Source organism: Cyclopterus lumpus, chromosome 6 (genome assembly GCF_009769545.1).
Source record: "Cyclopterus lumpus isolate fCycLum1 chromosome 6, fCycLum1.pri, whole genome shotgun sequence".
Lineage (NCBI taxonomy): Eukaryota > Metazoa > Chordata > Actinopteri > Perciformes > Cyclopteridae > Cyclopterus > Cyclopterus lumpus.
This window is the reverse complement of record NC_046971.1, coordinates 22,796,095-22,820,704: the sequence shown is the minus strand read 5'-3', so window position 1 is coordinate 22,820,704 and position 24,610 is coordinate 22,796,095. Positions and strand designations below refer to the sequence as shown.

Below are 24,610 nucleotides of genomic sequence, written 5' to 3'. Positions count from 1 at the left end.
CGTACCTAAAGGTGCAATGTTAAGGGGTTTGCAGCATCTAGTGGGAAGGTTGCAGATTGCAACCGATTGGAACTTGTCCTGTGAGCCAAGCGTGGAGGTTAGCCACGGTGGCCGACGGGAACACACACACAAACAGGTGGACGTCCCTATCTGGAGCCAGTGTTTGGTTTATCCATGCTGAGTCTACTGTCGGATCATGGTGTCTGGGCCCTGTGAAGAGGACCCTCTCTGTGTGTAGATATAAACTCATTCCAAGGTAACGAAAACACGACCGGTCTTTGTTTCAGGTCATTATGCACTATGGATTTGTACCAATATTATATTCCATTTCTGCCAATAGAAAGCTATTAAGAGTATTAATGTTCGTGTATTGACTCTAAAGCAGGGGTGGGCAAACATTTTGGCTCAGGGGCCACGATGAGTTTCAAAATTTGACAGACCAGTATCAGATGGATGGAGAGTGTTTGTGTGAACTAATATAAATTACAAGTAAAAGCCATCAACTAAAAACTAACATTTAATTTCAGTGGTAACAGTGTTGTTGGTCAGCCTTTTTTTTGCCTGTGCATCAAAGCTTGGTGTCAGTTTGGTTGTTGTGGCAATTCTCAGGACAGATCTGAGGGGTTCATCCGTTAACTGGGATCTGTGGGGTGTTGTTGATGTTCATCACACTGAGGTGGAGCCAAACAACACCAGCATCCTCTGTGCCGTCCTCCTGATGCTTAGAAACTCGGCTTCGCTTCGTGAAGCATAACTCATCCAGTGTATGAGAGTTGAACTCCTTTAACCGTAGTCACATTGAAGGTCAATCAGTTCCAATTGCAACTCCTGCGGCGCTGTTTTATAGTCTGGTGACGGGGGACTTGACGCCAGCTAAAGTGACTTGTCAATTTTTTCACAATCAGAGTACCAACAGGTCGTCCAGTGATTTGCTGTATTTCTTCACATGTCGAGGGTCGCACATGATCGCACTTCGGTCAAAAAATATTTAACTCATTAAACACTTGGCACTCACTGTCGACTTTTCTTTTCTTTTCTTTGGTCCACTCATTGTTACAGATGGGTTCAATGCAGTGACAAAGGTGAATTAGAGAGAATAGTCCAGACAGAGATCCTAATTAATGTGTGTTACATTAACAGAATGCATGAATACATTCACAGCACAGAAACCGATATGTCACATCAAAAATAATTCTGAATTCAGCAGTTAGTTAATTTTTCAACTTTAAAAACTTTATTTTTTAAATAAGGGCTATTTGAGTGTTCATAGTGGGTAGTGGGATCCATTGAAACGGCAGGGTATTGCAGGAAAAAGGCTGAATGAATGCAGACTTTACTATAATTTGGACAATTTTGTAGTAATGTTTTTCGGGCCGGATTAAAAAGCCGTATACGGCCCGCGGGCCATAGTTTACCTGCTCTACAGTTTCTCTCACAATATTGGCTTTTTATTCTTTCCTATCCCTCGTCTTCTCTTTTACTAATCTAACTTCTTTTTTCCTTCTCAAACCTCCTGATCAGACTTTTACTTTCTCTACTCATAATATACTGTAGCGTGAAAACCAATCTGCCTCATAATTTCCCCAAATGGTCTAAAAATTCAGTCAGCAGCAAGACAAATACAAACAGAATGCAGAGGTGCTGTGTGTGTGTGTGTGTCTGTGTGTGTGTGTGTGTGTGTGTGTGTGTGTGTGTGTGTGTGTGTGTGTGCGTGTGTGCGTGTGTGTTTTAACATCTTTGTCCTCTGGGCTCCTTTAAACCTCACAAACAATAGAGAAAGACAAGCACAAGTAAACAGTGGCTGATTGATCCCAGTGCACCACCATGTGTGTGTGTGTGTGTGTGAGCATCTATGCTTACGTGTACTCGGTATGTCACAGGGAGCATGTAAATAATGCTTGCAGTGTGTGCGTGTGTGTGTGTGCTCATGTAGGGAAGTAAAAACCAGAGCTCACACCTGTCTGTGTTCCCTGTCGTGAGGATAAGGACCGTTTGTTGTTCTGTGGCCGGGTTTCCTCTCTCACAGCCTTTGTCTGCAGCAGCAAGGTGTGGGAAAAAGAAGAAGTTAAGATATAAGGAACTTTGAACTTGTTATGAAACAGTCTGAATTTAATAAGTAAACGAGACCATCAGCGAGAAGATCGTATATTTCTATTAAGTTATTCTTGTCATCGATACCAACGGGTTGGATTCCCAGCAAAATCAGCGAAATCATGCAGGTTCACCAGAAACTCCTTCAGACTTTGAGGTTTTCTTTGAGGTCTTTTTTTCTAAGGGACTCTGGTGCCTTAGAAACTGCTTTTGTGCACAGGGACCACCAAAATCAACACAATATGAAAGTTCATTGTAATAACTTTAAAGAGGAACATTAGATACAAAAAAGTGTTGGCATTGTGATTTTGTACAAGCACATGATGCTCACATGTAACTAAAAAAAAGTCCTCAAAAAGGGAATTGCCCACCACAGCCTTCAGACATCCTGATCTCATCTAGACCTCGTTGTCTTCTCTGCACTCATGAATGTGTCTGAACTATACTTATTATTAACCTTATTATTATTAAAGAACCGTACGGAATATTGATAACAAGATGAGAGCACTCTGCTATGATCAGCATTCATTCCACCGATGCACCAAAGAAAATACCGGTGCCTTGTTGTTTATCCGCGTAATCAGTCAAGACATGTTCACATGTTCACTAAGGAGGAAACAAATCTAATAAAAGTGATTTATTTGTAAGTTGTCAGTGCAGCTCGCCAATGTCTGATCTGTGTGATATCACAGGATCCTTTTTTAATAGATCCCCCACAGCTATACGGATGTCCTGGAAACATCTGCAGCACAAGTTGTTCCCCAGTGGTTTCTAATGAAAGAGGAGGCATTCTTTTGGTTATGGCTCGGCAGATTTACGGACTTTGTCACACAGATCAAAGAACCAATAAAACAGCAGGCCTGTGTCTACAGATTCAACTCATTCCAAGATTGGTTGAGAAAGACAAAGACATGAATTAATCAACACATTCTCGAGGAAAGTGTTGATAATCCGAGGAATCCTCTGTGCCTCCTTTGTGAAGCATAATTCCAGTTAAAGGAAGTTGAACTTCACATTGAAGATCAATCAGTTCCGATTGCAACTCCTGCGGTGCCGTTTTATAAGTTAATTTTACAACTTTCCCTGAATCCCTCATTCCCCTCTGCAGCTCAGCCTAACCACGCCCCCACCACCACAACCGCATTCACTTTGCCTTTTTCCTGCAATAATTGGCGTTTCATTTGATCCCACTCCCCAGTACGAACACTCAAATAGGCCTTATTAAATATAAAATGATGTTTTTAAAGTTGGAAAATGAACTAACGGCTATATCTAGAGTTATTTTCCTCGGCACAATGAACGCGCATCAGACCCACACAAATGGACCAGACCCTTCAGCTTCCGTGACGTGCCCCGTCACCAGACTATGAAACAGCGCCGCAGGAGTAACAATTGGAACTGATTGATCTTCAATGTGATACCGTCTTAAAGTTATATTGCTAAAAAAAAGTAAATATATATGGGTCGAAATTGACCCGTAACACCATAGATGTTACCAGTGGTACTTAAGTCGTTTTCTTGGATATCTGTACTTTACTTTACTATTTATATTTCTGTTTACTTTCACTTTTACTTCACTACATTTTGCAAAGAAAACAGATACTTTGACTCCGATACATTTCCCCTGAAACCTTCCTTACTCGCTACAAATGTGGTGGAACCAGACTCCAACAAGCATGTTGAATCAGTGGTGCTAGCTTGCAAGTTAAATCATTGAATAGTCACGTTATTGTGCAATTGCAAACACGTGCTCTCAAAGCCACGTTCCTCTGATTCCCAGTGATGCCCAGGATGCTAACTTAGCTAGCGAGCGACTACATGAGTAGATGACTGATTTCATGATGGAAGCAGAAATGGAAGCACCTGCTACTCCCGCAACAAGCGACGGTGGTGATGAAGACCAACACCAGATTGGGGGATATCTCTGGCGGGGGAGGAGGGGGAGGCAGGTGTCTGATATTCTAATTTAACGTTAGCTATACATGGTGTATGTATGTCATCTTAGCTATAATCATTGCAGCACTAGTTGGCTAACGTTAGCTAACTTAACGTTAGCTAGCCACCACACCATAGGATTGACAGGAGCCGCGTCGGAGTGCACAGGCTGTGCAAGCAGCTGTCTGTGAAGCTGAACACACCTCTACCTGTGAAGCTGAACACACCTCTACCTGTGAAGCGGAACACACCTCTACCTGTGAAGCGGAACACACCTCTACCTGTGAAGCTGAACACACCTCTACCTGTGAAGATGAACACACCTCTGTCTGTGAAGATGAACACACCTCTGTCTGTGAAGATGAACACACCTCTGTCTGTGAAGATGAACACACCTCTGTCTGTGAAGATGAACACACCTCTACCTGCCTCAGCGGCCTGTGAAATGCTATTTAGCAACGCAGGACTAGTCTTCAGCCCAAGAAGTTCTTTTGAAGATGAACAGGACATTTGTCAGTTTCAAGTAATGACTGGGTTGTGACTTTCGGTGCTGCTTTAGTATTGATCATGTTTTGATATTTTAGTCATTTTGTGGATGATCAGATTGAGTTATGATGGAAGCAGTCGCCCAATTGCAGATTCAGCTTCAGCAAAACCTTTGTCAGGCCCAGAGGAGTTCACAAGGCAGGTGTCCTTTCTCAAAACACTGACCTGATGCATCAGGTTGATATTTATAATGAACACAATATTATGCATTTGCCTCTACATCCTCTAGTCGGAATGAGCATACTTATAAACGCACTATTACAACTCCTTCATAGTGTCATATTGCTTTTCGGAGAATTATGATGATAAGTTCATAGTAGATACAAAAGTACACGTATGTACAATATATTATGTTGAACATTGTTGCTCCTGGATGGATCACAGCCAACCCAATTATGTTCAACAACACTCCTTGTCCTTGGTCGTGGTGGCCACAGCACTTAAAAGAATAAACTTAATAATTCTCAAAATTCTGACCCTTTTCTTTTTTATTAACAGCATTTACTTGTACTTTTACTTTCAATACTTAAGTACATTTAGAAAATTACTTTTGATACTTAAGTACAATACATATCAGATAGTTTTACTATATGGTAGTATTCTCATAGGTGAGTTTTACTTTTACTGGAGTCCTTTTCCAGTAAGGTATCTTTACTTTTACTCAAGTATTGCTTTTGGGTACTTTATACACCACTGGATGTTACTATAGTTAATAATATAAAAATGAAAAAAATAAATAAAACAAATGTATTTAAGAGATGTGTTCTAATACCCCTCAGTAATAGTCAGGTAACACAACAACCTTTAATTTATTTATATGATTCTCTTGAGGTTCATTTGACAATTTAAAACAAATTTAAATCGAGGGGTATACTGACAAAGAAAAGGCCCAGAGTCCCACACCAAAAATATTAAAACCAATATTACATGGATAAGGAAGCCTAACAAGATAACCAAGAGATGAGAAACAAATTGGATGATAGATAATTGTTTTAGTGTATTTTACAGCTGATTTAAGACATGGGTAAAAACCGATCCGTTAACATAAGAGATGGTAACAGAAAGCTAACGCAGGAGGGAGGTTAAAGGAGACGTTCAACTTCCATAAACTGGATGAGTTATGCTTCACTAAGTGAAGCCGAATTTCGGAGGACCGCACAGAGGTTGCTGGTGTTGTCACACACCTCACATCTGTCCTGAGAATTGCCACAACAACCAAACTGACACCAAACTTTGATGCACTGGCAAAAAAGGCTGACCAACAACACTGTTACCATTGAAATTAAATGTTACTTTTCTTGTTTAGTCAATGGTTTTTACTTGTAATTTATATTAGTTCACACAAACACTCCATCCATCTGATACTGGTCTGTAAAATGTTGAAACTCATTGTGGCCCCTGAGCCAAAAGGTTTGCCTGCTTTAGCTTCTACATTATCTTTTTGACCTTTAGTCTCTGCTGAATAAGTTTTGGCATCCTTCATATATTTTTGAAACGCATATTGTCGACTCTTCTGTCTGTTTCACGCTATTTTGAAATGGGTCCAGTTTACAGTTTGGATCACAAACGCTGATGCCGTTAACCTTGTCCAAGAGCAAGTCCAGAAACCTGCCCCAGGACATGTTAGTCCACATTAAAGTTGCGTCTTGTTGTTGTTCGGTGTTCAGCCTTCCTGTCCTCATACCTTCATTTTACCATGAGGCTGTAAAACTGACCTCGGTTCATTTACCTACTTCCAGCCCATGCTTTGAATACCTGGGAGGATTAGTTTGTTTGGTTCCATGAACATTCATCGGCTCTGTGTCATGTTGACCTCGGCAACCAACCAAACAGGGTCCTGCTGATGGAAGGGTTCTCAATGTGTAGTCGGTATTTGGGAATGTATTTACTCTAAAATGATACGAGATAAAAGGAGTTTGTTTTTATTTTGGCCAGTCTTGATTTTTATTCTCCGTGATGAAAACACAACATACAAAGTACATACAGAGACCAAGAGGAAAGAAAGATTAAAAGCTCCCGTCACAGTTTTAGTCCGTTTTTAAATCATCATAATTGTAGAAACAAGAAAGAAAGAAATCTCATAATGGATGCAGAACAAGCATTGTTTGCAACAACGGAGGAGTGTGAGAAGAGCAAGTGAAGGCCGAGTAAGGCTCGAAGGAGAACAGAGAAGCACTTAGCAGACACGCAGCATCGTGAGGGGAGGGAGGGTTGGCTTCCTCACTACAGTTCATCATTCCCGTCTGGGCTACGGAGCTGCGTTTAGAGGCAGTTTAACACGGGTACAAAAGGCGACATGTAACATCTGCAAAAAGAGGAAAGAGCCTTGATTTGAAAAATTTTGAATTTCCACTGAGAAAGTATTAAATATATTGAAAAATAAGTCACGCCAAAAGATACTTTTGGGGTAAGGTGGTATTTTAGAACAATTGGAAAAGATGTGGACCAGACAGCGCAGCCAAAAGAGACGTAAATTACAACGACAGCGTCTCGTTTAGTGGGTCAGTCCTATTTGTTTGTCCTTTTACATATTTATTCCAGTTGTCCCTCTAAGGCTGGACAGGCGTGGCAGCGTTACACGCGCCAACGTCAAATAAAGACCTTTTAGTGAAGGACAAGGAAGCCAGTCAAAGTAAACAGCTGGTGGTGTGTTTCGCAGCTCTTATTTATTAGTGTTATTATTGATATAGCTGATGTTCAAATAAGAGACAACAGTTCAACTCCCTTTTGGGAGAATGCCATTACGTTTGTAACCGTCACAATGCAAGAGAACCTTTGTAGTTTGTTATGGCGCGTTTTGTGCACATGACCATCATCTTGTCTGTCTTTTAAAGTCACAACAGTAGGGGACAACAGTAAATCCTAAATTCTTCTGAATAAATTATGATAACGACTATGGTGAGGTAAAATCCAGTACCAACCTATCAGTCCTTAATGGTTTTATTTTAAATGATTTAGTCCATAAAGGATTGAGATAAACGATATATTTATTATTATCGTCGTTTAGGTGTCTGCAATATTTGGGGCAATCATTGTTCGTCCCCACGTATTTCAATAAAGCTCACGGTAAACATCAGTGGACTCAGAGGAAATTAAGTTGGACGAAAAGTATTCCCTCATTTTCCTCAAAACGGTACTTTTATTTTGTAAACCAAACATTGACATGTGGATTGTCACTATTTTTTTTAATACTTTGCCTTTTGGTTGCTTTTCTGGCTTTTGAGCTGAGAAACATTCCATCAGTTCACCAGCTGGTCGCTAATTCTTTATCAGAATGCCTTCTGGTGCTGTTCATGTAGCACACTGGTTTGGTTTTTCACCGTAAACAAACAGTAAACCAAAACAATGAGTTGAAAGATGACATAACACTGTGTGGACTTTTATGTGTTTTCTTTTTACTATTCACACTCATTTCATGTGTAATGTATTAGAGAAAATAAAAGTCAAAATCATCACCACGTTGTGTATTTTTTTGTTGGTATTTAGAATAATAAATTGAATTAAAAAAATAAAATAAAAAAAAAAGACAAATGAGACCAAAACAAAAACACAAAAAGTGGAAAAATACCTCAACATTTATTTTTGAAGCACTTTCCATGAAATGCCCTGTAATCAAAATTAGAGGGAATAATAACAAACAATAACCTACAAATAAATAAATAAACTTTCTACAGACCTATTCGGGTTAGTTTACCCATCTGCGTTGTGCGATGGCTGGAGTGTTAGCAAGAGTGTTAGAAAGGTTCTACCTCAAACACATATTAACCCCTCCCGCAGCCGTCTCTACGGCAACAACTAAAGCCGCCGTCTCGGGCCGTTGTCAGGAGGATTGTCAACGTTAATAAAACAGCACTAACTTCTTTCTTTTTTTAAACTATCGTTGAGTGTGTGTCTGGAAAGGTAAAAAGAAAAATTGGAGGAAGGAATGGATGAAAAAACAAAAACAACACCAACAAATGTTCACACTGATCTCACAATGTGCTCTCTCAGTACGTCATCTTACAGAAGATGTAAAAAACGCAAAGAGCATCGAGCCTCTGTCTGCAGCTCTGCTTGAACATGGCTTTATTACAGTGAGGAGTCCGAAACACTGTCCCACAGTGTAATGACAGTTTTAATGGCGCTCTGCGAGCAAGATATTGATCCCCGAAAGGGAAAAGGAGATCGCTGACCCAGAAAATGTTGTCTTTTCTCTGGGAGATAGAAAACAAAAAGAGCATCTCTCTCTCTCTCACTCACTCACACACACATACACACACACACACACACACACACACACACACACACACCAAGGTCTTCAATCCACCTCACTCTTTCCCTGCAGCAGCATCGTCGACTTTAAAACCCCGCCGGGTGAGGAAAGCAAACGGCAGGCGGTCCCGGGCATTTACAGCGACCGACAGACGACAGAGAGCACGAGACTTTCCTCGAGGAGCGCTGAAGAATTGTAACGGCCGCGGGACCAAAGGCTTCCAGCGCTTCCTGGACATCTGACTAAATCAATCTCGTGTTTTTGCGTAAAAAGAAAAAGTTGGCTACCAGGAGATTAATATTAAAAAAAATAGTTAAATACAAAAAAAAAAACACCAACGACTACTGCCGACGGTTACACTTGCTAAATACAACTGGAGGATATTTTGAACACGAACAGCCAGAAGAAACAACAGTAACATAAAAAATAAAAATTCAAATAACAGTTCATTGAAATGCAGCATACAAAAAAAAAAAAAAAGGTAGTACAACCTACAAGGGTTGGTTAGTGACTATAAAAATAGTCCATAAGAACCAAAAGAAAAGCGCCTGAAGAGCGCTTAGGGCGGCTTCAGACGCCGGCATGTTTCAGTCTTCGTCCTTATCGGCACCCTGCAGACTGGGAGAGAGAGGGGGACAGAGGTGGGGGGTGGGGGGTCAACGGAGGTCAAGCTTCATCAGCTGTAACGTCAGAACCCAGAGGTCACCGTTTGTGCAGCCCGATTAACTGTAAAGGCCTTTTAGGTCGCCTGCGGCACCACCTCCATCATCTTCTGACACAAGGCCGTGGTCGAGCCTGTAACACACACACACACACACACACACACACACGCGGTGATTAAACACAATGTCGAGTGACGTTCCTACGAAACCTGGCGACAGGATGGGCGTCCTACTCACAGATTCCATGCAGCATCCACTTGGGTTTGTTCTGCCACCGCACACCGATGAAGTAGACGGGAATTCCTGTCGCGATGATGCCGAAGCCGATCGCACACTCCTTCGGGGTCTTCCAGATGGAGACGACGATGAGGAAGAGGCAGGCGAGCACGAAGCTCACCGGCAGCAGAATATTCACCTGCAGCGGGGAAAAGAGACGGATACGTTAAAAAGGAGTTCTGATATCGCCTTTCCTTAAAGTCACACTGAAGTTGGCTTCTGTACTGTGGCGCGTTTCACCGCGATACCGAATGCCCGAGCGGTGCGCAGAGGGATTCAATTAAAAATCCGTTGCGTTCGATTGGGCCACTAAAAAGTGGGCAGGCCTAGCGTTGAGCGCGATACGGAGCGACAGAGCACCGTTAGCCTCACATCTTAATGTAACACGGCAACACGCATATTGGTTGTAATACCTGTACAAACAGTAAGCTATGGAGGGACGTGATTGGCACCACAATAGCCAATTTTGCTGAATGTGCTTATAGGAAATGACAAAAATACAATTAGGAATATCTACCAAACTATTTTTGTTTTTGGCATTGTAGGGCCAGATGCTGGCCAGAAGGTGACCAAGTACCAAGTTCAGATGTTTCTGGTGATGCTTTCATGGTTTAGACCCTTTTGATCTGAAGAAGACAAAAAGATCATACATCCAGATACCAAAACATTGTTACAGCAGCAGATTAATACTCGGCAACAACTACTAACGAGCGGTGTGTTCAGGTGACTTGTGTGCTTTAGGCCATGGAGACGGCCCGTGAACTGAAGGTGGCATGCATCTACCGGGTTACTGGTGAGCGGTACCCGGTGACCAAAAGAGATGAGTTAGTAAATGGGAACTGCGTGATTCTCCGCTTCAGATGCGTTGCACAGCAGGAATGTGACAAGTGAAAGAAAGGAGAAAGAAATAGAGTGGGAGAGTGAAAGAGAGAGATGGAGGTCAGTGGCGAGACAGTGCCGCCACTGTCCCACTACTCAGTCTCTCTCTCTCTCTCTCTCTCTCTCTCACACACACACACACACACACACACGCACAGATGCCTTTCACTTCACTGCCCTGACAGACTCCGCCTCTGACCGACACACAACGCTGTGCAAGCGGACAGATAAGCACAGTCATGGCAGCCATCAGGCTCTAGGGGTGCACACACACACACACACACACACACACAAAGAACTATGAGGCAAGTGATTTTGGGCTTTACAAAATAAATCAAATGCGTCTGTGTATCTTTGAGAGGACACCATAATGCCCCTTAGCCTGACCACAACCCGTACCCTAATTCTCACCTGAATCTTGAAACCAAGTCCTAACCCTTGAACAGGCCAAAATGTCCTCACTTTGTGGTTAAAAACATGTCAGTCCCCACTATGTAGCAAGTACAAGAACAAACACAGCATCGCACACCGTTTCCATGTGATGGTTTGCCAAAGTGCAACAATCGCACAATGGTGCTCTGTGTTTTACTGAGTCCTGCAGCAACTGGACCAGTCAGGAGGCATGGCTGGCACACACACTGAGACACAAACACACACACACTGGCGCACACACACACACACACACAGCAGGCCTCGACACCAGCTGACAAGCATCCAGCTTCTGTTCTGTCCTTTAATCTGCGATCAGTCTCTATTCATCGGAGCCCTGCTGAATGGATCTTTTTCTCTTTGCGTGAGACAAAGAAACACTTCCCGCTGCCAAGGCTAACTCGAGCGGGAGTCGATGGTGACAAAGACCGAAGGGAGACTCTCGTGGCCACTCGTCTCCGTCCGTCTGTGCCCCTCTCCGAACGCCTGTCCATAGAGCTGGGCTCACCTTGATCGGTCGCTCCATCTCTGGCCTCTTGTAGCGGAGCCACATCATCCCGACGATCGCCAAGGCGATGCAGAGCCAGTTAAAGAAGCTGAAGAAGTTGATGACGGAGAAGATGTCGTTGGAGAAGGCGTAGAGCAGCGTCATCAGGCACTAGGTGGGAAGGTGAATGCAAATGGCTGTGAGAACCAGCAGTAATTTGTTTCATTGCTGTTGCTTTATATCTACACACGGCAGCACTATCCCAACACCTCGTCACTGAGCCAGTGCAGCGTACTGTGAATTAGAAAAGAAGGGGGCATACGGTGAATATAAGCGAGGGCAGCGGGGTCAGCAGGGTGGGGTGGATCATTGACAGCAGACTGGGCAGGTGACCCTCCCGGGAACCCACGAAGAACAACCTGAAAGGGAAGGAAAGACAGGGACGCCGAGTATGAACGAAGATGTCTTTGATCTCTCTCAGTTTCCCCAAAAATGTATAAATCGTCTCCATGTACTTATTTATACGTTTCTGGATTTTTCTTGTTTGTTTTTTTTACCTGGATGATGTGAACAGAGAGCCGTTGACCGATCCGAAGCAGGACAGGCCTACAAACACAGGGATGATCCACGCCATCGGACCCAGGTGCTGGTTACCAAAATCCTGCAAGACAAACACGCGTACACACACACGTTATAGATAATCATAATCAGATAAGTACCCAAGCAGGTCAAGTGGCACAGCGAATTCCACCGGCAGTGGGTTCACACCGTTTTATTCAAAAGGAAGTATTTGTGCAATCGAATTCCTGTCTGATGAAATAAAATAAATAATGTTTGTTGTTGTTTATACTTGGGGCGGAGGAGGGTTAAATAAAGCTGTGATGACCTTCTTGGCTTATTCCCCCTCAAAGGGCAGCACGGTATAGACGGCCCTAATCTTGTGATTTAGGTAACCAGGAACACATTTATGATTCAACCCAACTTAAAAATGTGAGTATATAATACTCCTGTATTAGCTGCTCTGCTCTGGCTCCCTGTAAAATCAAGAATCACATTTGAAATTCTTCTCCTCACCTACAAAGCCTTGATTGGTGATGCACCATCATATCTTAAGGAGCTTGTAGTACCATATTGCCCGACTAGAGAGCTGCGCTCACTAAATGCGGGGCTACTTGTGGTTCCTAGAGTCCTAAAAAGTAGGTTGGGAGCAAGAGCCTTCAGTTATCAAGCTCCTCTTTTATGAAACCAGCTTCCACTTTCAGTCCGGGAGGCAGACAGTCACCTCATTCAAGAATAGACTTAAGACTTTCCTCTTTAATAGTGCTTATAGTTAGGGCTGAATCAGGTTTGTCCTGGTCCAGCCCCTTGATATGCTGCTATAGGCTTATAGGCTGCTGGGGGATATTTTAGGATACACTGAGATCCTCTCTCCTCTTCTCTCTCTGCTTATGGATGCATTTGCTTCCTCCCCGGAGTCGTTGTGACTTCACGTCTCATAGGGTCCATTGGACCTGGAGGTGTCTGATGCCTGGTGAGCCGGCCTCCCGCGTTGGCCCTGCTGATACACCCCGCCCCCCCTCCTCTCTACCTCCTTCTGTTTCATGGATTGGAGTTCCATTCATACATTGTCATATTCATGTAATGTGTTTATGTAACTTTGTAAATGCTGTTCATTCTGTACACATGACATCTATTGCTTCTGTCCATCTGGGGAGAGGGATCCTCCTCTGTTGCTCTCCTGAAGGTGTCTTCCCTTTTTTCCCTGTGAAAGGTTATTTTTGGGGAGTTTTTCCTGACCCGATGTGAGGTCCTGGGATGTCGTATGTGTACAGATTGTAAAGCCCTCTGAGGCAAATTTGTGATATTGGGCTATACAAAATAAACTGAATTGAATTGAGTAAATAGTTCATTTAAGTTGACATAAAGTAGTACTGCGGCAGCAGAGCGTAGGCGTGTGCACTCACCACCGCCACGGCCTCCGAGTTGAGCATCTGCTCGGGAGAGAGGGTGGTGAAGTAGGCCAGGTTGGTCAGAACGTAGACGACCGTCACTATGGGCAGGGAGATGATGATGGCGCGGGGAAGGTTTCTGAGACACACACACACACACACACACACACACACACACTTAGTAGGACAGACGATCAACCGCCACCCTGAAAACAAGTCTGAATTGTATCGTGAAACGAGCACAAGTCGCTCGTCAACACTCACTTGAAAGGCTCAATCATCTCCTCGGTGACCAAATTCAAGTAGTTCCTGTGAGCAGAGGATGCAGAGACATGTTATGTATCCAAACAGATATGATACGCACTGTACAAACAAAAGTGCTCTGTAATAATCGGACTTTACGCAAGAAGATTTTACTTTAATTATTCGTTCACAGTAACAGTAAAAGGACAAGGAAGACAGTGAAAGTCTTTATTGAATTCAGTCAAGTCCTATTTCGGATGGTAAATATATATTATGTTATTGATTTGCAGAATGTCCCGATCCAGTAAGTAATGATGCATTTCCACCCTTCCACCATGAGTGGTCGCTACCTCTGCAAGGCTAACATCGTAATGATCCTGAGTTGGAGGGTGGCCAATAGAGGTGGACGCGTTAACTCACCAGCCGCCGTAAGCAAACAGGCCGCTGTAGAGCGCCAGTCCAATGCTGCCAAACTCGTACTTGGACCCCTCGAATGAATTCTCTGGAAGAAGGCGGTCTACGCCACCTGGAGAAGAACCGGCAGAAAGAATTGGGTACAAAGAAAAAAAAATCAAATCCACATGCCTGCATTATTGCATCCGCAGGCAAGTTTAACAGCCAGTCTGGAGGAACCCCAAAAGCGGAATAAATTAAAATTAAAAAGAACAAATCAATGACCGTGCGGTCGCCCAACACACACAACAGAAAGCCTTCGGCTTAAAGCGGTCTCGGCTGGAGGAGGAGGAGAGAAAAAAAAGAAGGTTGACTACTAGGTATGACTATCTAGCTTTGATTCATCAGCTGTTTTTTGCGGATTCAGGACTTTGGTCACAAGCCCATCTCCTCCTGAACTCCACATTCCTGCCGGAGCAGCTCCCCGCAACGCACGCACACACACACACACACACACACACACACATTCTCAGACACAGCGACGGTTGCTAAACCAACCGCCTGGGGCAGTGTTGGTAATAGGAGGGTTAGCCCTAAGCCGCCGTGTAGCGTGGGAAACGTCCGATTGCCGGGCACTCCGCTTGACGAACTGCCCCGATGTGCGACCGCGGCATCCCGAAGGTCCCGTTGGTCAGCGCCGCATGCTGATGCACTCTTGGACTTTTCTATTTTAGGATTTATTAATCTCTTATGGTTCCAAACTTTAGTGGATTCTAAAGAATCTGCAGATGCTCTGGTTCAAAATGATATATTTTAGATTCTATATTTCTGAGTATATGTATGGCCTGCCACAGACTTGGCCGGGCTTATTAAATGACGGCATAAAACTGGCAATAAAATAGTTTGATACTTATTTTTATTGGGAATCCCCCGCAACCTTAAGCAACACAACAAACGTGATGGGTCGAGAAGTGTGGGAGGATCTCCGTGCACGGACGCACGCAACCAAACACATGATCTCCCCACAGAGCCACGCACCTCTGATGACGTCCTATTCTTGGCATTACTGCCTCACTAACCTGCAGCTCACCTCACATCCGCGAGGCTTGAGCTCAGTGGAAGACCTCATTAGCTCCTAATCTTTGCAGCTTGTTGTTGTGCTCAAGTCTGAGTCATCACAGACTTTCTTTTTAGGACTCATTAGAGTTGCATAGTAACGAGTTTGTGGCAGACAAACACAAATATGTCCTCCTTCAATCCGCTGCGTGTCAATTCTACTCTTGCACTGCAGTTTACAGCTTTATTTCCTTCTCCTGTTGCTCCTGGGGTCACTTTCCACAACACTGGTCAGGAAACTCAGCCGGTCACATGATACCAGTACCAGGCAGTGAAAGTGAGACACACACAGAGTAAAATATGCATGCACCACCCAGAACACACACACACACACACACACCTCTGGAGAATTTAAATTAGGTCTGGTTTAATAAATCAGGATAATAAGTCACAATAAATAAAAAAGTACTGCATTTACTCAAACAACTCCTTAAATTGTCCCTATGACCACACCTCAATGTAAAAAAGCTCTGATCTGATGCACTTGAGAGACGGCCCTTTGTGTTGACTGAACTGTAACACTTTCCCAACTGCAGTTACCGTGACCCGGAGGTCAATTTGTAGCGGCACTTGAGATCTCAGCTCCGCGGTTTTTCTTTAATTTAAACTGTAATATTTTTACTTTTCGCACTGCAAAGTCCTTCTGGCGGCTTCTCAGCGCAGGAATCGATGAGGAAGGCCGGCGAGTGTAAAGAAAACGCTGCTTTGTTCCCTGAATGCATCATAACAGCAACCTTCTGTCTCCTTAATCCTAGTTCTACTGCCGCCAGTTACTTCCTGTTCTTTTTTGTTGAACTAGTTATTTTTATTTCGGCCTTGAGGCTGTGCATGCTCGGCAGCCGCCCAGTTTGTGTGTGTGCACACGTTTGATTTATTGGATACACCATGTTAGATAGAGAATACGAAGGTGAGAAATCAAAACCCCGCTTCACTGAACCGCGGACGGCCAGAACACACAAGTAAATCATGCAGGTTTCCTTAGCTGCTGGTCAACAGGAGATCCGTCTCCATGGGCATTTACCTCCCCCCCAAAAGACAGCGTCGAGAGAGCGGTTGGCTTTACTGTTAATCAGATCACACCGTCCTCTAATCCAAGACGCCAGCAGCACATTGACCTTCTGAGCTACCCACAGCAGCCAGTGAAGGTGGCAGAGAAGACGCCTCGTCGCAGCGAACCGGTTGATTTTTTTTTTTTCACAGCACGCGCTCTGGCTTTTGTCTGGATCTGGATAATCTGAGGCTTTGCAGATAAACAGCTATCAGAGGCCCGAGAGTTACAAACCAGCGGAACTGCACACCTGAAAGCGGGTGTTATGGGCGGGGCAGGGCTCTCGTGCTCCACTTGTGTGGGTTTGAGGTGTTATGTGGGATTGAGGGGAGACTCAAAGAGCGAAAGGCAACATTTGTACGGATTTGAGGACGCTGCTGCACTCAAAATAAACAACAAAAAAATGACCACAGACGTTTATTTCTACTTATCGGAAAAGGGTCCCAAACCCCCCAAAAAATGACTTTACTTCTTTAAAAGAAACGGCTATGAGACAACTTCGACAGTCTCTGACGTGATGCACATGTGCATGTTTTTAATGGTGTGTGTGGTCTTCTGTTTATTACATGTACTTACTTGGCTGGACTTAAGATACATTTCCACTGAGGTGAAGTCAATCCTCTCGAACTTCTAAAGTTGCCCTTTTTTTCATGTTTTCGGGAGCTTACCCAAAAGGAGAGGAAAGGACCTGCTGGGATTCTTTGACGGGACAATGCTCCATGCTTATGCAGCAGCAGGTTTTAACTTTCATCTGTGTTCCCTGAACCCTCAACTCTCTTCTGCTACTGATATTTGCCATTGAACAAACCATCTCTCTCTCTCTCTCATGAACAATTCCAGGCAGTGTTGAGGGCCTGTTCGCCCACAGCTTATCCGAGACCTGTGACCTGTGACCTGTGACCACGGCACAAAACGGCCAACAACTATGTGTGTGGGTGAACTTGGGACTTTTCAATCTAAAATCTACCACTTAATTGGTTTGATCCCGGGTGACAAAGAGGGTAGCGTCACAAACCAGCAACATGGTCAAAGTTGGTCTCACTTTTAACCAAACACGTCACATTACATTTTATCTAGCTGACACTTTTATCCAAAGCGACTAACAATCATACACCGTAGACACAGCTACAGGGAGCAATTCAGGGTTAGGGGTCTTGCTCAAGGACACCAGCAGGTTTCAGGGAGGCAAACCTCAGACTTTAAGAACTTGTAATGCCGCCAGAAGGTAATTAAAGACAAGACAATCTGACCTACTTCTGTGTAAATCATCTCTCAATCACGACTACAGGCTGTATATGAAGATGGTTTGTGGACTGCCGCTTCGAAGCATCGCGTTTGGCATCTTGGCAGTCGCCATCTTGTTGTTTTTTGGATCCAGAAGTGACCGTATGTGGACGAGCGTGTGTAGCTGGGGTGAGACACGCTTGCTAAGCCTCTATCCTGAAGGACAGGTCTCCAACCGCCAGATAGCCGCGCCCCAAAAGCTTAATTGCTTTTGGGCCGTTTAATTCTAAATGGAGCATCATTTACTAAATGATCATGCTGTATTGAAGAGGACTTGAAAATAGAGATTGAGACCATAAACTCATGTTTACAGTGAGGGAATAAATCAAGAGACAAGTAGAGTCATTTTCTCAAAGACTGGAGCTCAGTGCTCCAGACGGCGGAAACACGCAGCTGAGCTCCACAATCACCCCTCAGTCCCAGAGACCTCCACCTCGCTTTAAACTCAGTGACATTTCACTTTTTTTCCCCCCCACCTTCTTTCAAAAGGCTTTGAGCAACACTTTTTTTCGCCCCCCCGACAGCTACTGATCTGGGACACCATTTGCTTTGTGATTTTATTAAATTTTGCTTCTCACGCCGACTCACTCGTCCCACCAAACACAACCTGTTGACTCACCTTTTTAAATATGGGCCTCTGTTTTCTATATACGCCCTCAGTATCTCACTCGGGGGACAGTAAGACAGCCAGCACAACAGGGCTTGGCAGCAAGACAAAGGGGTGGAGAGGGAGCGGAGGAGAGAAGTTGTTTCTAAGAAGCAGACAGGTATTATGCCCTTTTCAATATTTAAGACTACAAGCTATAGTCGTCTAGAATCTATGGTGTGGACCCAAGGAACCCCAAAGTCTCGGTTGAGAGTTCCTTCCTCTAGAAGGCAGAGTTTGATGTCCTGGGCGTGTTAGTCATAACACTATACCTTCTCTAAGAAAAAATTACGGTCTGATGACTACTAGTGAACGAGACACGGTTTCCAATGAAAGGAGTGGTGTTCTGCTCGAGAGCCATTGTCCCGTCTTCATGCTGTTCTTTGGCAACACTTCACAACATCCTGTGGCCTTAATGAGGCTGAGGTGGGGGGGGGGGGGGGCTACTCCACTTCCATACACTCACTGCTCGCCTCGAACCAGGACAGCAGGCCTGGCTGGGATTTACTTTGCTTAGAAGGGTTGGAAATAAGCACACTAGCCAAATGCGGATTAGATCGATTTGGAGACTCCACCAGGCAAAGTGTTAGGCAGACAAAAGAAAAAGTTAATTTCCAACACAACTCGATCAGATACAGAGTCAGAAGTGGCGCAGCAGGGGAAAAAAAGTGATATTTTTGATTCAACAGCAATTTTTGTTTTGTGTAGGAGATTATGGTTAAATTAGCTGCACAGAAAACACATTGCAAACCAAAAGATAAGTAATAAATAATACTAATTTCAGCATTGTATTCCCCATCTATGTCAGTGGAGGAGATGAACACAAATAGCAGGGGTAGACTTTATAGAGGAAAATAGAATTGCGTAAGTCAAATGAACCACTTCCTGTTTCAAGAAGCGGGACACACTTCCTCCCTCACTAAGTGCACTATATGTATTCCAAGTCATTTTGGAGGAATCTGTAATAAACTATTTGCAGAGGGGATTAACCCCAAAAGGTTTGTTTGGTTTATTGTAACCCCAAACCATGATCTTTTACTAAACTTGGTTGAAACCCGGTCGGTTTGTTGCCTAAACTCATTGATAGATTACTGCACAAGCCCGGGGGCCCAAATCCCTCTAGCCTTTATCTACAAATTGTCACTCAAAGAGACCAGTGTCGACCTGCTAATAAATACATACATACTGTACAGGCGTACGCATTTGATATTGAATTCAAAGCAGGCGGAACCTTGTGCTCGAGCGAGGTACCTTGGCCGATCTTGACGAAGCCAATGATGATGATTATCCCAAGAGCCAGGAGCTTGGCCGCGGCGAAGATGTCCTGCACCCTGGTGGCCGCCTTCACGCTGTAGCAGTTCACAAAGGTCAGCAGGACTGCAAAGACAGAGAGAGAGAGAGAGACAGAGAGAGAGAGAGGGCGAAAGAGGGCGAGAGACTAAGTGGCGGTATCCTTAAGAAGCAGCCCTTCAAATTCCACCATGGTGCTTCACTACGTCTGCCGGATTTCTCATTGAGCACATGAAGAACTGACTGGTTTTTTTTGCAGCCGTTTTTGATGGCTTTTAATTGCGTTTTCTCCGAAACCCTCTTTTATTGTGCACTCAAATTTGAGGCTCGTGACCATTTGCGGCTCTAAAAAGCATAACGGGAGCCGGAGAGGGATCCCCAGATTAGTTGAATAAACACCTCCCCGCTATACACCCATTTCATCTTCCCACACATGTGCAGTGATGTAACCACCCCAATCCCTCCTGCGTGCGCACACTGCATGGGGTTGTTGAAGCGGCCCCCCTGAACCCTGGACTCCATTGAAAGTGATTAACTAAAGCAGCAGGTTCCCTTCAAAAGCTTCTAAATCAGGTCGGGGGGCCACAACAGGAAGACGAGACGGAGCACAATGAGGCTCTGTATTAAAGAGACCAAGACAAAGGGAGAGGGCGCCCAAAGTACAGTAGACAGACGGACGCGCACACACACACACACACAACTGGCTGTTACTTGGGCCTATGTGCGCACACATACACATGTGCGATCTCGGTTATACAAATTCCACACGGAAACAGGTCGTACGGAACGCGCGCACAGTGTGTGACTTGGGAGGGGGACACTGGTTGTAAGTGGCAGTCAAAGACAACTTGTGCAACCAGAGGATCAAGTTAAAGCAGCAAATAATCCAGCATTAATCTCATTAAGACTCTGTGCAAAACAAGTTGAAACACACTGAAATCTACCAGCGTTTGGAAGCAACACTGTGCTGCTTTAATAAAATAATAAAAATAAACATTTAGAGACCCTGAATGCACCTTTAAAGAAATTAATACTTATTTTTACTGTTTTACACACATACACTGCTGGTCGAAAGGTTTGAGGTAACCTGCTCTCAGCCACGACAGGAGAGGACTGCCCTGTGTTTGTCATGCTTTTAGGTTGTAGAAGGTACTCTTCACAAATATATCTTATTTTGTATGAAAGGGTTTGTAAAAAAAAGTTGTGTTTTGAATGTGGAGAACCAAACGCTGTACAACGGTTAGACCAGACTGACAATCGAAAGGGCAGAAAGAGAAAATATCTCTCTGAGCAACAGTTGAATAAGAATAGAAGGAATCAGATAGAAGAAGTCATTGGTCAAATGAATTGGAAGCTTAGCGTCAAAAAGTGTGGATTTAAAAAAGGAATAAGCACAAAAATGCCTGTAAAAAGATGGAATATTAACAGGTGTGTTAATGGTTGTATTGGAATTGGATGAATGAATATCAGATGGACGAAATATGTAAAACTATTCAATCCTGCCACTGAGGGCCCAAAATATTTAGAGACGAAATGCACCGTTGAGTTTCAAGAATGAGCTTTGTTCATTTATGCTAATTAACTATTATTTGGGAGGGAAATAGTTACAATAGTATTCTACCCTGGCATGCAACACTGTGGGGACTTTGACGAAACACACGTTTTATTCAAGTGATTCTTCTTCTTTTGGGGCCAAAATTATTACAAATGCAAATAGATTTAGTGTCTAAATTATGCTATTTTTGTCTCTAAAATAGTCATCATTGAAGGAAAGAAAAAACCTCAACATTCCAGATGACCCCACACTTTTTACTATATTTATTAACAATATATAGTTTTTTTCCAAGGCCTATTCATATACTAAAGATGCAATAATAATGAAGTGAAATCTTCAAATTCAACAATGTGGGGCCGAATTTAAATTTCACAGACAATCTATAATTTTTTTTATCAAAATGGGAAGAATGGAGAAATATTTAAACATATGCAGAAGTTTTTTTTTTTAAAAAGAGAGAGAGCACGTATACGAAACAAATTAGCATGCATTGCGCCTGTGATGCTGCGCGAGCGTCTTCTTTCATCTACCGCCGGCTGATGTAAGAACGCCGCACTTTTTCAGCGCGCGCGGGCCAGTGCGTCTCAACCGCATCGCACCTGCGCCGTAAGGTTTTGCTCTGGCACTTTTTTTTTTAAACGTAAAGCGAGCCAGGGGAGTTAATGTCGCACAACCACACACACACACAGGAAGTGGAACGTCAACCACGTTGCTGGAACAAACAAACAAAAAAAACACGGCATACATCTAAAAGTTGCATCATCCCGGGGCGGTTTGGCTCGACTCGGCTCGGCTCGCACATATCATACTCACGGATGCAGAGGCACGCCACGAGCTTGGCCCCTTCCTCCGGCACCGGGCACACGGGGAACAGGGGCTTGAGGAGGTAGGTGGCGAACACGTAGGCGACGATGTACTGCGAGGACGGCCGGATGATGAGCAACTCGATCCAGAGTTTGAGGAAAGCCAGCAGGGGGCCGTACACCTCCAAGATGTAGGCGTAGTCCCCGCCGGACTTGGTGATGGTGGTCCCCAGCTCCGCGTAGCAGAGGGCCCCCACCGTGGAGAACACGCCGCACACCGTCCACACCACCAGGGAGAGACCCACCGAGCCGGCCTCCTTCACCACGCCGGACGGCGTGACGAAGATGCCCGAGCCGATGATGGTGCCCACGATGAGGGCCACGCCGTTGTACAGGGTGATGGTCTTCTTCAGGGCGACCCCCTCTCCTCCTCCTCCTCCTCCTCCTGCGGCGTTGTCGGGGTCTCCTCCCTGGTCCCCCTTCTCCTCGCCCGGGGACAGCATCCTCTCCGTGACCTGCTTGTCCTCATCCCTGTCCGCCGAGGAATTCGAGTTTCTCTTCTTCAACGCCGACATCGTTGGCTGAATTTCTTCGTCACTCACTCGGAAGTCACACAAAGCTTCCCGCTCCTGCCGGTCTCTCTCCGTGCGCTCTCTGTGACGCCGGCCGGGCTCAACCACGAGGAGTCCGCGGTGTCTGTCGGTGTGAGTCAGAGCCGCGAGCCTTCTCGTATATCTCCTCCACCCACGTGCGAGAGAAGCCTGGGCATTGACGTCAAGGCCAGCCCCTGCTTTTAGTCCGGCGTCTCCTCCTCCATCAGAGGCGGCATCACTTCTGCCCCTGCTGCGCCCTCTACCGGCGGAAGGCGGTACTACGCCCATCGCCTCTGCGTGAAACAATGAGGAAGTACAAGCGCTACAGGACAGAAGCAACAATATGGAAGCATTTATTTTTTCATCTCCCAAAGGCAGGCACCCAAACCAGCTGGACTGGTTTTACTCGGAAAATAGCCTTGAAGGAGTTGAGAGCATAATACAGGGTATCAATTATTCATTTAAAAGAGTGTAATGTTTTCACCTAGCCACGTTGCATTCAAGGGTCATTTATTGTCACTGTGCAACACAGGGATATGCACAAGTTCAACACAACATAACAAAATCAGGAGCACATTCCTGTATGGAAGTGGTTCTCAAACTGTGGGGCGCAGTGGTACTACCTTTATTGAGAACTTCATATATTACAAAAGTTTAAAGTACAAAGACATAAAACTAAATCATTAATAAATACATGGCGAAATGCCTGTACCTTCGTGTACATGTTTACGTTACGCGGTTAACAGGTTACACTTCGCTGATTCTTAGCGTTTTGCCAAAAGCCAATCTCCGTGAGATCTGCTTTTCTGTTGTTGCCCTTCAAAACTAATTTTGTTTTGCACAGGTTGCACGTTATTGTTTTGAAAATGTGTGCAGTGTAAAACTCTTTCTTGCCAAATATTTGAACTTGTTCAGTTTAGTTTTTCACAGGTTGCACTTACAGTTATTATCTTGAAAAGATATCCAGTGCAAAACAGGTTAATTGTAGTCCCAATAAGCTATATATCTTTGCCAGTGTGTTTTTTTTGCACATATATAACTTTATTTGATTGCAGATTTGGTTTTGCTTGAAAGTGATTGCAATTTTCTTTATTCTATTATTTGAAAAAGAACAGATGCAGGAGTCACAAAAAGTTATTTCAATAAAAGTCAGCATAGACCATTTTGTTGGGGCGGTGGGGCATGAAAATCTTTCTTCCTCCAAAGTGGGGCGTGACAGAAAAAGTTTGAGAACCACTGCTTTATGGAATATGCAGCATGAGGAATGTCAACGGGCAGCCACAAAAACCACATGCCTCAAGATTGAAAATTGCGTTACATATGCAAATGTTGACAAATGAAACACCAGCCGATTGTTATGGTACTTCTAGCGCACTTTTTTCCCCATAGTAATTTGTTCCCATCAGTTTTGAGAGTTTGTCATCATTGAAAGATTGAACCTTCATCATGAATCCAACGCATCTTGTAACACAAATCCTTGTTATCATTGTTTCAATGATCACGTTTCCCTAAGCCACGTCATTCCCTTCAGGGCTCCAGGGGGCCGAGGCGTATTTCTGCATTCCCCCCCGGTTGGAGGCGGGGCACGCCCTGGGCAGGTTGACATAGACCCGTATGCAAACAGACCACCATTCTCACACCTAGGGGCTCAATGAAATAACACAACTTCAGCTAAACGTTTGTGAAGCCCGATACAAATCTGTACACCAGATTAAAACAATACATACAAGGCAAAAGCTCCATCATTTAAAGCAAGTTACCCTTTAAATCCAGAGAGTCTGCAAGTATTGAAAAACATGTGCAGCAAGAGAAGGAACTATATGCCTAAACGTAGTAACTGCTGCTTTTTTCTCCTTGTTCGTCCCATCTAGAAATAATCTTCATGACATTTCTTTGTACAATGGACGTCAGCATGGATTTACTGTCTGCGCTTCAGGCTTTTAATACCAAAGGCAATAGAGCGTGCAGCCGTGTTCGGTACAGGAGAGCCGGTTCAAGAAACGAGGTAGAGAAGCAGTTACGTTTAGTATTTAACAAAGACACTGTGAGCCACCCAACTTCCACTAAGAGATGCCCCAGATATTTGATTTGGGCGAGGTTGTTTTCGGCGTGCGGTTGGAGCGAGGCCTCATC

At 44.2% G+C, this 24,610-nt stretch overlaps 1 protein-coding gene across 1 annotated transcript; it reads right to left on the bottom strand.

Annotated features, from left to right (window-relative positions):
• Positions 1 to 7,945: 7,945 nt before the first annotated feature.
• On the bottom strand, positions 7,946 to 22,720 carry slc7a5 (solute carrier family 7 member 5). Its single transcript, XM_034534472.1, has 10 exons — positions 21,895 to 22,720; positions 19,488 to 19,613; positions 14,170 to 14,275; positions 13,771 to 13,815; positions 13,522 to 13,645; positions 12,115 to 12,218; positions 11,880 to 11,976; positions 11,579 to 11,728; positions 9,724 to 9,901; positions 7,946 to 9,619 (listed from the first exon to the last, which is right to left on the bottom strand). The coding sequence occupies exons 1-10, from the start codon at positions 22,457 to 22,459 to the stop codon at positions 9,564 to 9,566; spliced, it is 1,551 nt and encodes a 516-aa protein (XP_034390363.1). The 5' UTR covers positions 22,460 to 22,720; the 3' UTR covers positions 7,946 to 9,563.
• Positions 22,721 to 24,610: the final 1,890 nt, after the last annotated feature.

What these genes read in the sequence shown, in the direction of transcription:
- slc7a5 (XM_034534472.1), bottom strand. Translation starts at nt 22,459, where the DNA reads ATGTCGGCGTTGAAGAAGAGAAACTCGAATTCCTCGGCGGACAGGGAT. An exon ending in TGCCCTCGCTTATATTCACC is followed by an intron (nt 11,729 to 11,879) that starts GTATGCCCCCTT and finishes CTTCCCACCTAG; the next exon opens with TGCCTGATGACGCTGCTCTA. An exon ending in AGATGGAGCGACCGATCAAG is followed by an intron (nt 9,902 to 11,578) that starts GTGAGCCCAGCT and finishes TCCCCGCTGCAG; the next exon opens with GTGAATATTCTGCTGCCGGT.